This window comes from Pelodiscus sinensis, chromosome 1 (assembly GCF_052426305.1).
Source record: "Pelodiscus sinensis isolate ZL-2025 chromosome 1, ASM5242630v1, whole genome shotgun sequence".
In the NCBI taxonomy this organism is placed as follows: domain Eukaryota; kingdom Metazoa; phylum Chordata; order Testudines; family Trionychidae; genus Pelodiscus; species Pelodiscus sinensis.
Genome location: NC_143052.1, coordinates 55,130,065 through 55,144,678, shown reverse-complemented (window position 1 = coordinate 55,144,678; position 14,614 = coordinate 55,130,065). Strand labels below are relative to the sequence as shown.

Below are 14,614 nucleotides of genomic sequence, written 5' to 3'. Positions count from 1 at the left end.
GACAAACTTCCTTCTTAGTAAAAAAACAACAAATGGTCTGGCGCGCTATAGACTAACAAAAACATGTAGATGGTATCGTGAACTTGGTCATCTGAAGAAGTGGGCTGTGCCCACAAAAGCTCATGATACCATCTACATGTTTTGTTACACGTCTATAAAGTGCTACCAGACCATTTGTTGTTGTTTTTCTGTAACACACTAACTCGGCTACCCATGAAGCTCCCTTTTTAGTGTTTCTCAACAAGCTTTGCCCAGAAACAGTAAGGCTGTTCAAACTTCTCTTGCTGGTTCTGTTCCCTGTTTCATTGTAGGGCTACTTAAGGATGGCTATCAGAACTTTTATATAAGTTAGTAGAATGACTAAGAAGTGTCCTCAGAGTGGGATGATATCCATGGCAGGTACTCTGGTAGAAAATTTATTTGCAACAGTGCTTTCTCCTATACCTCAGGCCAAAGGTTACTCTCTTTGTTTCATTGAAGTTTCTTATGGCTTATCCGTAAACCCAGTCATGACTTACTAGTTTCTGGTTCATTTTCAGGTTCCCTCCTCTGAGTCCAAAACAGTTAAACCTTTCTCTCAAAGTCCAGTTCCTCTCTGGGGCCTACACTTTATTCCTGTATGGATGTCCTTCACAGGTCTCCTGTCAGGCATGTTTGTTTTCCTCAACATTGTTGTTCTATTTTCATAGAAACACACAACTTCCTTTAAGATGTCTGTGGTACAGAATTACTGGTCTTTCTAAAACACTTTTCCCTATTCCCTAATTCCTTCCAAGTTTATTTCCCTTAACTCCTCCATGTCTGTCTCTGCCAAGTCTTTTTTTGCTTTGACAGTGTTTGAGATATCTTTAGTGTTGTGTCAATGTTTGTAAGTGTCATAGAGATTCTCAGGGGAGAGGAGCATAGAAGGCTTCAAAAAGGAGGCTTAGATCTCCTAACAGACTCCTCTTCAAAGAGAAACTGGTCACTTCAGAGACTGACTGTTCTGGAAAACTCAGTTCCTAGAGGGAGAACCATTAAGGCTCCAAACACATCTAGAATTAGGAATTATTAATACTTCTGGTTCTTTGGTGCTAAAATTGACGGCTACGTCTAGACTGTCCCCTTCTCCGGAAGAGGCATGCTAATTTCGAACTTTGGAATAGGGAAATCCGCGGGGGATTTAAATATCCCCCACGGGATTTAAATAAACATGGCCACCGCTTTTTTTCCGGCTTGGGGAAAAGCCAGAAAAGAGCGTCCAGACTGGCACGATCTTCCGGAATAAAGCCCTATTCCAGAGGATCTCTTATTCGTACTTTGAAATAAGCAGGAGCCCCCTGCCACTCAGTGTTGCTGCCATTGTATCAAAAAGCAGCTGCTGTCTCTGTTTAAAAATTGGCTCTCTGTGCAGACTGGTTCTTGCCTGCAACTCCTGTCTGTAGGGGCCTGGGGCCTGAGCTCCCCGCAGATAGAGACCGCTCTGCCATCCCAAGGAGCAGCATCTGACTGTGGCGAACTCGGGCTCACTGCGGACAGAGGCTGCTCCAGCATCCTGAATCCTCTTTTCTCCCATTCCCTTCCCTCCCCCCCGCTGCCTCTGTGGGAGGCAGCAGGAAGGGGACAGGAGGCTCTGTGTGGAGAGCTGGCTTAAAAGCCTTTGCCCCACGTGTACCAGCTTCCACCTGCCCCCTTGTCATCTGTGCTGCTGCCTCTCTATCAGAAACAGCAGTGTGGGGCTGAGGGATGCAGGCGGCTCCAGGGCATCCAGTGCTCCTGGGGAGCAAGCAGTTCATGAATGTTTTTCCACAGATTTGACAGCCCACTCCTCTCTTAGATTTAAATCTCTTCTTTATCTTATGAAGCCATGTCTGTGAAGATGGCTTTCTTGGTGGCTACCAGATGAATGGGGGCTTCAATAGCAGATTCTCTTGTTCCAATATTTTTTTGGGAAAATGTCGTTTTGACCACCCTAAATTTCTACCTATAGTATATTTTGAATTCAGTATTAACCTGGTTATTAATTTTCTGGTTTTTTTTTCTCCCCAAAGCCACACCAGAACAGGGAGAAGGCTTCACTACATACCTTAGATGTCCAGAGAGCATTGTCCTCTCTGGACAAAATCAAACCATTAGAAAGTCTCCCAGACTTTCTTTGAAGACAAATCAAAAGAATACATGGTCTCCACTCAACAACTCTTAAGGTGGATCTCTGGGTGTATTATTTCTTGCTATGAGGCTGCCATCGTTCAGACCCCTTCTAGAGTACCACCACATTCTACAAGGTCCTAGTATACTTCCGAAGCATTACTTAAAATGTTTCTAGGTGTGGAAATTTGCAAAGCTGCAACCCTGGACCTCAGTACAAACTTTCTCCAAATAGTATGCATTCCTGATCAGACGTTGCAATTAAAATGCCATTCTGTCTTTAGTGTTGGATCTGGTTCTGAAGAACCCTTCTCCTTCTCGGGATACTGAAGTGGAGTGCATGTAGCAATGCTGCTTAAAGAAGAAGAGGTTATGCACTTACGCAGTAACAGGAGTTCTTCAAGATGTGTCCCCATATGAGTGCTCCACTACCTAACTTCCTTCTACTCTGCTTTAAGTTTCATCTCATGGGACTTAGAAAAGAGAAGGAACTGAGGGCAGTTCACCCATGCAGCTGTTTATATCTTCAGGACAAGGCAAGAGGGTGTCTGAAGTGCATATGCACAGTCCAAATGGGTACTTCTACCATGAATCTTCAATCTTAGTTGTATGTACATAAGAAGTGAAGCACCACAGCTCAAAGAACTCCAGTTACTGCACAAAGTGAGTAACCCCATCACTGTATAAAATGTATTGACCCAACTGCCAACGTGAGTTCATTTTAAATCAAATCCAGCTTTCTTTCAGTAGCTTATCTTCAGGAGAAAATCTGGACTTGTTCTGTCTGACAAGGCACTCCTACTAGCTCTCAGCATGCCAGTGTCTTTGCAGATTGGAATGACAGTAGTGGGGAAAACAATCAATTGGGTTATGTCCCTTCTTGACAAATGCCAGCTGTTGAATAGAAAATTATGACTAGATTGACAGTCTGAGGCAGGAATTGGGTTAATTGATGCAAAATTATGGTGTCTGGTTATTTTTACATTAAAAGTGCAAATTACCTAGGGTTGTTCGGTGGTAGACCAATGTGATTCTATTATACCAGTTCTGATTTTAATTTTGATGATTCCCCTACAAAATCAACAGTTTTTTTTAATGTGTTCACTATCTCTTTTACTTTTGTGTGCCATCTTTGATTTGCTCTCATTTTAAAGACCTTTGCGCAACATTGTACTTTATTTTTATAGCTTAAAAAAACAACTTTCCAGGTTGGGGGAAGGAGAAGTTTGATAATTTAATTCAAGACATGCAGAAATATGTACTGATGTACATATGTACTAATTAATTGATATTATTAATCTAAACGGTGGGTTCTTCCTGTGATGTAATATTCTCTTTTATAAAATTAAGATTAAACAGTTTTATGTCCTTTCTTTACCTAGCTCAGTGGATTGCCATATCAAGGAAAATTTAATTATACCATATACCCAATAACATTTCCAACTGAGAGTGCAGCAGAATGGAAGAAACTATTCAAACCGTGTGCTTCGCAAAGGCTATTCTTACCAGTAAGTTAGCTTATTTCATAATAATAAACTGTTTACAAGTTTGGTTTTTTTTAATCATTTCATCCAGATTTGTTTTTGAATTTACCTAACTTTTGGCTGAAATTGTACAGAGAACTATTTCCAGTAAAAATAATTTGTAAAATTTTCAAAAATACTCCATTTCATTTTTTCCTCTTTAGAAGCAATTTTTTTTTTTAAATTCCATTTTCAGTTGCATGGTACACCAGTATGTTAGGCAAGGGGTTCCCAAACTTTTTGACATGGGGACCAGTAAATCAATTCACTAGCTTTTGGAGGGCTGGTAATATTTATTTACACATTTGCATATTCATTAAGCAGATGAATATTCAAATAAGTTGTTTCTGGTCCTCCCAAAGCCCCCAGTGCCAGCTTTAGCAAAGCTTTTGATAGGTCACCCACAATATTCTTGCCAGCAAGTTAAGGGAATATGGATTGCATAAATGGACTGTAAGATGGATAGAAAGCTGGCTAGACCAGGGTTTCCCAAACTTTTTACTTTAGTTAGAACCTGTTTTTTTCAGTACTGTTTTTTGCAGCCCAAAAATATAAACACATAGGAAAAAAAAAAGAATTAAAAATGAATACATTTTCAGTGTTTCCCCCGGCTGCATCCTCTACCCAGCCTGGGCCAGGGCTATGGGGACCCGGTGCCACACGGGCACTCTAGGTGGGAGCAGGAGCAGATTGGGGGTAGGGTATCTGGCTAGGAGGGAGGGTGCAAGGAGGGGTGGGGTTGCCTGGTGTCCAGTTTTGTACCTGACAGTCCGGTATTTGAGGGTTCTGTCTGGGGAAACAAATTGAGAAAATACCGGACATATAAAATGTCCAGTATTTTCTAATTAGGTAAGTTTTATTATAATTAGGTGTATCAGTCCATAGCTGCGAACTGCCTGGCTGGTAGATGTGCTAACGCATTGTGAGTGTGTCTACCAGCCAGGCAGTTCGCAACTACTCGACAGAGGGTATGGGGGGGAGCAAAATGGAATCCCCAGGGCCGGACTCACTTGTGTGTCCGGGTCTGTGTGTGCCCAGGTCAGTCCCGCTGGCCAATTCGCTCCTTCTCCACCCTTGCTTCTCCTCCCGATCTCCCCCGTGCAGCCATGCTTCCAGTGGACGGTTCCCCCCACTTCTCCTCCCGATCTCCCCTGGCCAGCCCTACTCACCCTGATGACTCCTCCCCCCAGCCCTGCTCCCCTCACCCCCTTCCAGCCAGGTGATTCTCCCCTACTTCTCCTCTCAATCTCTCCAGGCCAGCCCCGCTGCCCCCGTCCAGACCTGCTTCCGCTGACCAGCCCCCTGCCCCCATCTCCGCCGAACAGCCCGGTGCCCCCAACCCTGCTTCCCGGCGGCCAGTTCCTCCTCATCCCTCCCCCCCCCCCCCAGCCACCTCCTCCCAGCCTGCCTTGCTCCCCTCCCGGCAGCCACACTGAGGCCCGGTATTTTTTTCTTCGTGGCCTGGTATCAGGCTGCGGCCCATAGTTTGGGAAACACTGTGTTAGACTGTTCTAAATTAGGTTTCAGTTTCTTTCTATTCTTATTATAGATAAGATAATAAAAGCATGTGTGCATTTGTAAACTGCCTGAAGTAAATCCATTGTTTCATATAAATTTAGAAACTTATTTCCTTCACAGTTAATCCTCAAAGATGTGGATTCATTGCTGTATGTTGATACTGACATCCTGTTTTTGAGACCTGTTGATGATATTTGGTCTTTTCTGAAAAAATTTAATTCCACACAAATTGCTGCAATGGCACCAGAACACGAGGAACCTCGTATTGGATGGTATAATCGCTTTGCTAGACACCCTTATTATGGAATAACTGGAATAAATTCGGGAGTAATGCTAATGAATATGACACGTATAAGAAGAAAATATTTCAAGGTATGTTGCTGCCTTCGTTGATTTGTCAGCATTCACTTTTTTCATTCAGATTGTCAGGGGAAAATAGTTTCAAATAATGAGCATCAGTTTTGAAAAATAATGCTGTTTTCCAGTATACTTTTCTCTAATTCTGAGATCAGAATATTGCATAAAATAAGTTTTATTTAATAAGCTGATGTTTTCATATTTAGTTGCAACAATGTTTGTTTTACAAAAACCTGAATTTGTGACATTAACCTAAAAACATTTTTGCTGTTTCCTGAATTCTGGCAAAATGTTCACGTTAGTAATTTCCATTTGTTGCAGCAAGTTGCATTTGTCTGCAGATATTTTAATTTATTTTTCAATATACTTATATCTCTCTGAGAACCTAACGTGATTTGTGCAGTTTTTGTTGTATATGGCAAAATTAACGGCAAGTAGACTGTTCAGAGCTTCAAGTGTGCATGCATGGTAATATGACCAGGAGGTGGTGCTACTAGATCACTTACTAAAGCATTGTGACTTCTCTAATGACACATGCTATATTATTTCTTAATTTTAACCTTTACTGTAAAAAAATCACTTGGTTAAATTAAGTATCAATTGAGTTGTTTCAACAACACCTAAATCATTAAAATGGCTTTCTTCTTTTCAACTTTGCTTTTGTACTGTTACCAGTTGTATCAGTACAGAGATTGACTGTTACAGTTGAAACAAGTGAAGAGAGTACATTTTGTTCTGAAAACAATTGTTTACAGTAAATTGTGACTTCAGCCCCATTGTTAATTTCTCATGGACATTCTTGTCAGAATTTTGTTTCATTATTTTTAAGCGGGAGGGTCGGTTAAGGGGGTAGTCCATTTTGGGTAGTCTTAAGTTATAAAAGAGATGTGAAAGTGGTGGGTATTTACTACTTTTTTAACACGTTTCAAGGTATTTTGTTGTCTGTGGACTAGAACTTGGGGACTGGGTGTCAGCAGATCAAGTTTGTTTTTTTAATTGTGCCATTAAAATGCAGTGATAGCATGAACAAGTAGGCTTAGCCTTTTTGTACCTAAACTACCCACCAGGGGCGGATGAGAGTTTTGCGGAGCCCAGGGCAGCACAATATCACGGAGCCCCCCTTTGGAGGAAAAAACAGAAAAAAGGGGTCCCCCCCTGTGCCCACTCCTCCAGTAGACCCACACTGATGATGTGAGCTACCCCCTCCTCATCCCCTCTCCTAACACCTCCCTCTACACCTGCCCTGCCTCTCTCCTCCTGGTGCTGGTCCCTCCCCTGAAGGTGTCTGCCCTTCTGCTTCACCCCCAGAATCGCCTGGCACCTGCACCTTCCCTTACCCCTGCATCCTCCTGGTGCCTCCCCCATCCCTCACTGCCCCTGCGCCCTTTGCCCTCTTTTTTCCCTGATGCCCACCCCCTCGCCATCTTCTGCCCCCATTCCCCTCATGCCCCTGTGCCCTCACACATGCTTTGCTCCATCCCCACCTTCCTCATGCCCACCCCTCCTTTCAAGCCTTCTCCCAGCACCTCCCTCTCCCCCCTTTAGCCCCCAATGCCCTTACCCTCTCCTCTCCCAGCATCACCCTGTCCCCCCCCTCCGACTAACACCTCCCCTCCTGCCCTTTTCCCCATTGTGTCCACTTGGCCCCCTGGCATTTGTTTCTCCTCCTCCTTTCTTCTCCTGACCTGCCCCCCTCCCCTCAGCACAAGCCCCTTCCTCTGCCATCCACCTTCTGCCTTCCAGTGTGCAGGGCGGCCCCAGCCCAGGCTCCAGGCCATGTGCCAAACCGTGCGGTGCAACGCTGGGCCACGCAGTTTTAAAGTCGCAGGCTGTGGCATCACGCCACACCATGCCACGCCTGGGCGTCTCCCCTCTCAGCTGTTGCGCGGCATTTTAGCACGCCGCGCATGCTCTCCCTCGGCCCCACGTGGCCCGTACTGGCCGGCGCCGGGGAATTTCAAAAATGCGGGGCTGCGGTGCCCCACCACAATCCCGCCCTTTCTCCTCCAGCAGCCACCAGCCAGCCCTTCAACGGATGGCCCACCGGGAAATTCCCGGTATCCTGCCAGGCCAGTCCGCCTCTGGTGCTGGCACAGGGCCTATTGAGGCGTGTGGCCCGGGGCAGCCGCCCCGCTCGCCCTTCCCTATATCTGTCGCTGCTACCCACTCTGATGATAATCACACATAGAATTGACTTGAGCATCTAATTTAATATAGATGTGTAATACAGAAGATTGATGTGTGTGTATATATCTTGAGCACTGAAATGTTGTCTCCTTGTTTGTGAAGGAACGCTGAGTGCATAGAATTAAAGAATCATAGAATAGTAGAACTGGAAGGGACCTCCAATTCCAAAATGGAATTCTGACTTTTTTTTTCTTCAATAGTTACCAAAAGTTAATCAATCTCTGTTATTAGATTTCAACCATTCAAGAACTCTTAACTTGGTTTGCAAATTCACTGTTGGCCTTTTCCCATCTTCTTATAAAACATCTACTTGCTTAATCAAGGAAGAGACCATTGCATCTGGCATCTTCACAAATGTACTCTTTTCTTTTAATAGAAGACATATCCTCAGTCTCTTCCTTGTAGCCATTAGAATGTTAATTGTGAGGAGTGAAGACTCCTGAGAGCAAAAAGATGGAAGAGTGTTTGAAGAGGCCAGTTCCGTTTAGCTGGTGTTAGCCAAGTTAATGGCCAAGACAAATTAGTGAAAACCCATCAGTGGGAATTCTGATATTTGTGAGGCTTCAGGATCCAGAAGCATAGCTGTCTGTATACAATATAATATCACACAGCTAAATGTCATGGGCTGTAGTGATCTTCACTCAGAATTTGATTGGGAAATGGTCAAGGCTACAACCTGTGACTGGCAGGAGGATTTTGGGAAGGTAAACCTGAGTCCTCCCACTCCCATTGGTTCTGACACAGGGCCGTTTGGGCTACCAGTAATCTGGCCACCAAGGCTGCTTAAGGCTGTCTACCTGGACCACTTTCTCTTGTGCACTCTTGCCTCTATGCCGAGTCATCTTAGTCCAAGGCTTTCTCTTGTTGAGGAAATCTAAGTCAGATTAGTAAGCGGGGGTAAACAAAGTCCAGGGCCTGCAGGTGAGGGAGAGGGAAATAATTCCCTTATTGTTTCTGGGGTAGGTCCTCCATTCTTTCAGGATGGGTCCCTTTGGGCAGCTGTGTCAGATTTTAGGCTTCCCTCTGCTCTGCTATGGACTGCAGTCTGCTCACTTCCAGCTCTGCCCACCCCAATGAGCAGTTTCCCTGTCTTTTAATTCCTCCACTACGTGGAGCATGTGCTGCAGATGTGGCAAGGCAGGGCTGGGTGGGTCCCAAATCCCTTAATCTCTTGTTCCCCAGTGTGGGGTTTATACATCCCATCACATAAGAATAGGGGAATAAGTTATGGTATCTAGGGAGAAAATAGTAATAATGAATAGACCTTGGAGGACACCAGAGCCGGCCCACAACTTTTTGGCACCTGAGGCGAGAAGCTTAAATGACACTCCCATGCCACCTCGCTTGGGCCAAAACTTTGAAAGGTCTCAATTCTGCCTTCTTCCTGTTCTTCTCCTCTCATGGTACTGCTCTGCTACCTACCCCAATAAAGGAGAGCTAAACTTAAAATGCCTTGTTCAAAAATGTTAAATAACACTTACATTTGCTGTTCAGGCATTTGAAAGTTAACTAGTGTAATGCGCATCTAGAGCAGAGAGAATACAGATGCACCAGCAGTAGACACAATTTTCTACACTCAGGGTCCTAGTACAGCCCCCCCCCCCCTTCCCTTCATTCTGGCACCTGAGGCAGCCGCCTCAGTTGGCCTCATAGTAAGGCCAGCCCTGGAGGGCACGCTAACATTTTGAGATTTAGCTGTTTTACTCTCTCTTTCTCTAGTCAGTACAATAAATTGCATTAAAATAAAGTTTGTTGCACAGAGAAACATTACTTGACTAATGACAGAGTTAAGGCTGCGATCCCAACTTTGCCTATGTTCCTTTACATAGGCATTACTATAGTTTTCAGTTGCAGTGATCTAATTCTTTTTGCAAGGTTCCAATTAATTTGGTGCAAACAATGGCTAGAGCTTAGTGACTAAGACAACTGTTAAGTATTTATTTTTATCTTCATTCATTCATTATGTGGTCCCATGCCTCATAAATTGTATACCATCCAAACCTGCACTGAATAAGGAAGAGATTCTGCGAAAAAAAATAGCATGTGACTGTGTAATTGGAAACTGACTAGTAGGACATATGCATAAGAAAGGAAGAATAGAGGTTGAATGAGCAACATTAAATCTTTCCCTTTCTGACTTTTTAAATACCTGATTGTGTAATGTTAATGTACTTTTTATTATAGACATTAATAAAGAAATGTAAAAGAAAAATAGGAAATTATAACAAGTAAAATTTTCTAGACCCCAAGTTAAAACGGTTTTTGTTCAGTATATAAAGTCAGACAAGAGGGGATGTTAAAGCATGGTGGTGTTTTTGAGGGAGGAAAAATGGCGGGGGAGGGGAGATTATACTTTACCTATTCTATACTTTTGACAAACTGCTCAAGTGTTTTTTTTTCCTATAAGCATGTGTGTCTTGTAAGGATTTTTATATTGTAAACTTTGGGGCAGGATCATCATCATGTCCTACAGTGCCTGCTAAAAGGGTCCCAACCCTGGTTGGAGCTTTAAGTGATAACAAAATTTAAGTAATGAATCCCCATCATCTCCACACTGTATGAAATAAGGTATTTGCAGCCCTCCCTCCTTCACTGTGTGTGGAGTCATGGATCTTATCACATCCACATCTACTAAAAATGAAATTCCACTCAACTTTCTTATACATCAGTAATGTTCCTATCCTCTGTTTGCCAGAAGCTTGGAATGAGTGACAAGATGGACCACTTCATGGTTATCTGTTCTTCTCACAGCTCAATTCCCCAACCTGACACTCCCAGTGCAGACAGTCGGCTAGTAGAGTAAAACCTGACTCTGTGATTCCCAGAGACAGACTTGTCCAGTCTCTGTCTCCCTGAGATCTAAAAAAGACAAAGACTAATTCACTCGTGGCCACCACCCAAGTGAGTAAAAGAAACATAAAATAAACCTTTTTCCAGGAAAGAGATCACTTGGGAATCCCTCCCTCCTCCCCCCCAAGACAAAGCTCTCCCTCCTGCCCCAACCTCTGTTTTGCTTGGAGTTGGGAAAACAAACAGAATCCGCAGAGAACAATGGGCTCTGCTCCTTCTGGATGATTTAGGCACGTAGGCTTAAAGACACAATAATCAACCAATACTGGTTAATCAAAACAAAACATAACTGCTGTTGCAAGCACAGTAAATGACTGGGTGTTAAAAAGCCATGCAGTTAAATAGAGAATCAACAAGTGTAGAGAATCAACAAGTATAGCGTGTTGACTGTGTGACAGGGCATCCAAGGACAAAACCAAGAAAAGCTGCAGACCTTGGAGGACGATCCAGGAGTCAGTGGGGATGTGCGTGATCAAGAGTCCTGAGCCAACAATAACAACATCTGCCCGAGTCAACGACCTTCGAGAATGCTGTGTTGGGACTGTGAGAGAGCACAGTTTGTGAAAAGCAGGATGTGGACTTTTGGGAAGTTGAGAGGGAATAAAGATAGTTGTAATCTTGCAATAAAACGATTTCGTGCTTGCACCAGCCGGAGTCCGTGCCTTCATACACCACAGACTCGGGAGATCCCTGGGTTTTAATCTGTAGTTACAAAGAGAAAAGCAATTAACTAGCTTAGATGTGATTTCCAAACAAGGAGAAAACAATAAAACCTGACACACGTTTCAAGAAGCTCATTCCTGAGAGAGCTTGTCTCCCTCCATACCTAGACGAAACTGCTCTGATCTCAAACAAAGAAGAGAGGAAGAAAAACCCCTCTCTCTGTTTGAAATTCCTATCTGCATTTTTATTGGCTGACTACCCAAAGCCCCCTCCCTCAGGTGCATCTCCAGTTGTTTAACCCTATCGTCACTCTCCAGGTAAGTCAGATTCTCCTTAGCAGCTCCTGTTTATCACGGTTCTGTTCATTCTCTCTGAAGCATCTGGCATTAGTCTCTGTTGGAAAGCAGGATACCGGGCTAGTTGGACCTTTCTTTGGTTTGACCCAGTACATTCTTAATTCACTGAGAGTTATCTGTTTGTGGTAAATTTCTCCTGCAGTTTTTTTATTTATGTATGTTCAGTGTGTATGTGGGGAAAATCAAATAACTCCAGTTGTGTCTAAAGGGGGAACTGTGCAGAAATCATAACTTTCTAAAAGAAAACTGCTGTAAGGGTTAAAAGTTTTCCAGACCTCTCTCCCTGTAACAGAGAGAAATCAAATTAGCTCTAATCAAGACCCTTACAATGCCTCCCATCTCAAGTTCATGGAGACTCCTAGTCTGTCACAATTTGTCATGTAAACCCTTATCTTTGTCACAGTTTGCCTTGTAGACTCCTCCACTCAAGTTCTCATGTGGCTTTGTGTACTGTAAAAACTTACTTCTAGCACTCCTGGGGTGAACAGAAGTCTCAAAGTACTTCTGCTGAGACTTTGATATGTTAAAGAAGAACAATCCACAACTGAGCTGTCTAAGCATTCTGTATAAAGGATACCTGAATCTGTCTGTCAGGGCTGCTGCTTCACTCTTGGAAGTGACAGCCTGCATGCATGCATCATAAAGTTTTCTCTTTTAGGTTTCTTTCCTGCCTCACTGATTTGACCTCCGGCCTCGAACCCTTCTGGGGGCTCTGTACCCCAGGGGAGCGAGATTTCCCCTTCATGTATTAATAGTACAGTAGCACTTGTGTTTCCCATAAAAACAGAAAGCAAATTACATGCACAAAATTAATTGATGTTCAGAATTCAACCAAATCCCAATTATCTTTCACCAAACTCTAAAAGATACAGCTATTCCTTAGAAGTTAGTGTTAACATTTTCAGAAGAATTAAAATTACTGGGCACTTAAGTCAGTTTTGAAATGGATGTTAGGCATTTTAGGAATCTTTGGACGTTTTAATCTAGGTGTTTGCCTAGGAAGTATTTTCTAGATGAATTTCAAGTTTCTGCCAATTCTTGTTGAAGTACCAGAGCTCTGTTCATAAATAATTCTTACAAATTGCAAGTATGTCATCTTATTTTATCAAAAGATGTGGCTTTATATGGCTTATTCAGCAGCAATGCAAATTCTGGCTTCCTTGTCCACCTTGAAAGGCAGGGTAATGACCATTTATCATCCGTGAATTGCTCATCTACTATGAGCAATTCTCTCAGCTTTCTCTGCTTTTATTCCTGGCTTGTTCAGCATAGTGTAAAGGAAGGTGATCTTTGCAGCTGAACATTGTGGATTTCAAAGAAAGAGAGGGTGACCTAGAAGACATTATGCTGAACAGTAGAGAGAGAAGCCAGATCCATCAGCTTGAAACTCAGAACAAGCCAGCACAAGACTGATGTAAATAGTGGAAATTGGTGCATACTCAGTGCACCTATGGGTACAGGAGGAGAAGGAATAAGAGCCCACCTTCCGTATGTTTCAGAGTGTGCTGTGCACTTGAAGCTTACAATTCAGGCCAAGGCTTACACGATAATTTGTGTATTGAATATTGTATATTATGAAGTGGCATGTAAGCCACTGCAGCAACTTAGTAGCTGAGAAGGTAAAATAAAAGTTCCAACAACCAACCGTGTGGTCTAAGAACCATTCTATAGAGTTTGCTTTATTTATATAACAGAAAATTCAAACCAAGGTCAAATAAACTCAAAGTACTAATAGGATGCTTTTCCAGATTCTACTGGCTGGAAAGGTAGAGAGCCTCTTCCTGTCACCTTTTTATAGCTTGACCTGGTTACTATTCAGCCCTCCTTCCACAGCTTCAGTCCTTCCAAGTTGAGGCCCACCAGTAGTGGTGCATTAGAACAGCCTTGCTGCGGTTATCTGCTGTTGTCTTCTCCCCTTTTGTTGTTTTCCTTTGAAGTTAACTTTAACTATCTGGTCCCCTTTGAAATTTCTGCTTGGATCAGGGGATGCCCCAAACTTTGTGCTTCAATTCTTGTAATGTTTGCAAACAGCCCATGCCAGTCAGCGACCCACATAGGGGTCACTTATGCTGCTTGGGTGTAGCACACATCAGCGACAAGTGCAAGATTTCCTAATCCTTTCAGCCAAGAACCAAAAAGGAGCACACTTTTTTACCATGCACTATGCCTTATCTCCCAGGCCAGAGAGGACGCAGGGTTTGACAGGGCTGTGCTATAGTTCGTTCCTGAACCCTGGCTTACCTCTGAATGGATACTGCTGGGAGTCACCTATTGCGGATTGGACATGAGCAAGCACTTGAAATTGAACATGAGCAAGCTCTGTTCCATACTGGTGTTCTTTCAGATGTGGTACTCATGCCCATTCCACATGCCGTCCTTCTTCCCCACTGTATGAGTTTCCAGCAAGAAGGGACCGAGGGTGAGGGGAGCACACAGAGGCCCCTTGTACTGTGCCATGGAGGCGCCACTGCAGGGGTTGCTAGAGGCACTCCCCTACAGGTACTGCTGAGGGTACTTCTGGCACCTGTGTACATGGCACACATGCACTTGTGGATTAGGCATGAGCAACACATCTCAAAGAATACCAGTTACTAAACAGGTAACTGTCTTTTATCAAAATCCACAGTGTTTTCCCCATGTAGCTTTCATGTTAATCATCTGATAATAACTTCTCAACTAGCCTGTTAGTGCTAATCAGCAATTGTGAGTTTTAATGCTTAATTTTTTATACTTTATTAAAGAGTAAATTGAGTTTATTGAAACACAAAAACTGTTTCATTTAATTGTAATGCAATGTTGGTTTTTAATGAATTCAGTAAAGTACACAGTATTAAGTAAACATCAACATTACTCCATTTGGTGCCCATATTTCTCTCAGTGAAACTGCTGCTCAAAATAACACTTCCATTTATCTGAATCCCCAATTATCCAGAAGTTTTGGATATTAGGCCATTTGGGTGAACAGGATTATACTATATATGTTGAATTTTACTGTTTTTATTTGATGCATAGTTGAGGTCTTCAGTTGTGTGT

General features: G+C 43.2%; 1 protein-coding gene across 2 annotated transcripts in view; it reads left to right on the top strand.

Annotated features, from left to right (window-relative positions):
* The window catches only part of GXYLT1 (glucoside xylosyltransferase 1), a 57,362-nt gene that overhangs the window by 28,499 nt on the left and 14,249 nt on the right, over positions 1–14,614 (top strand). For both annotated transcript variants that reach the window (XM_075930109.2, XM_075930116.2), the window contains 2 exons: positions 3,510–3,635; positions 5,289–5,540. In XM_075930109.2, the coding sequence (XP_075786224.1) occupies positions 3,510–3,635; positions 5,289–5,540 (378 nt within the window). The remainder of the gene's footprint in view (positions 1–3,509; positions 3,636–5,288; positions 5,541–14,614) is intronic.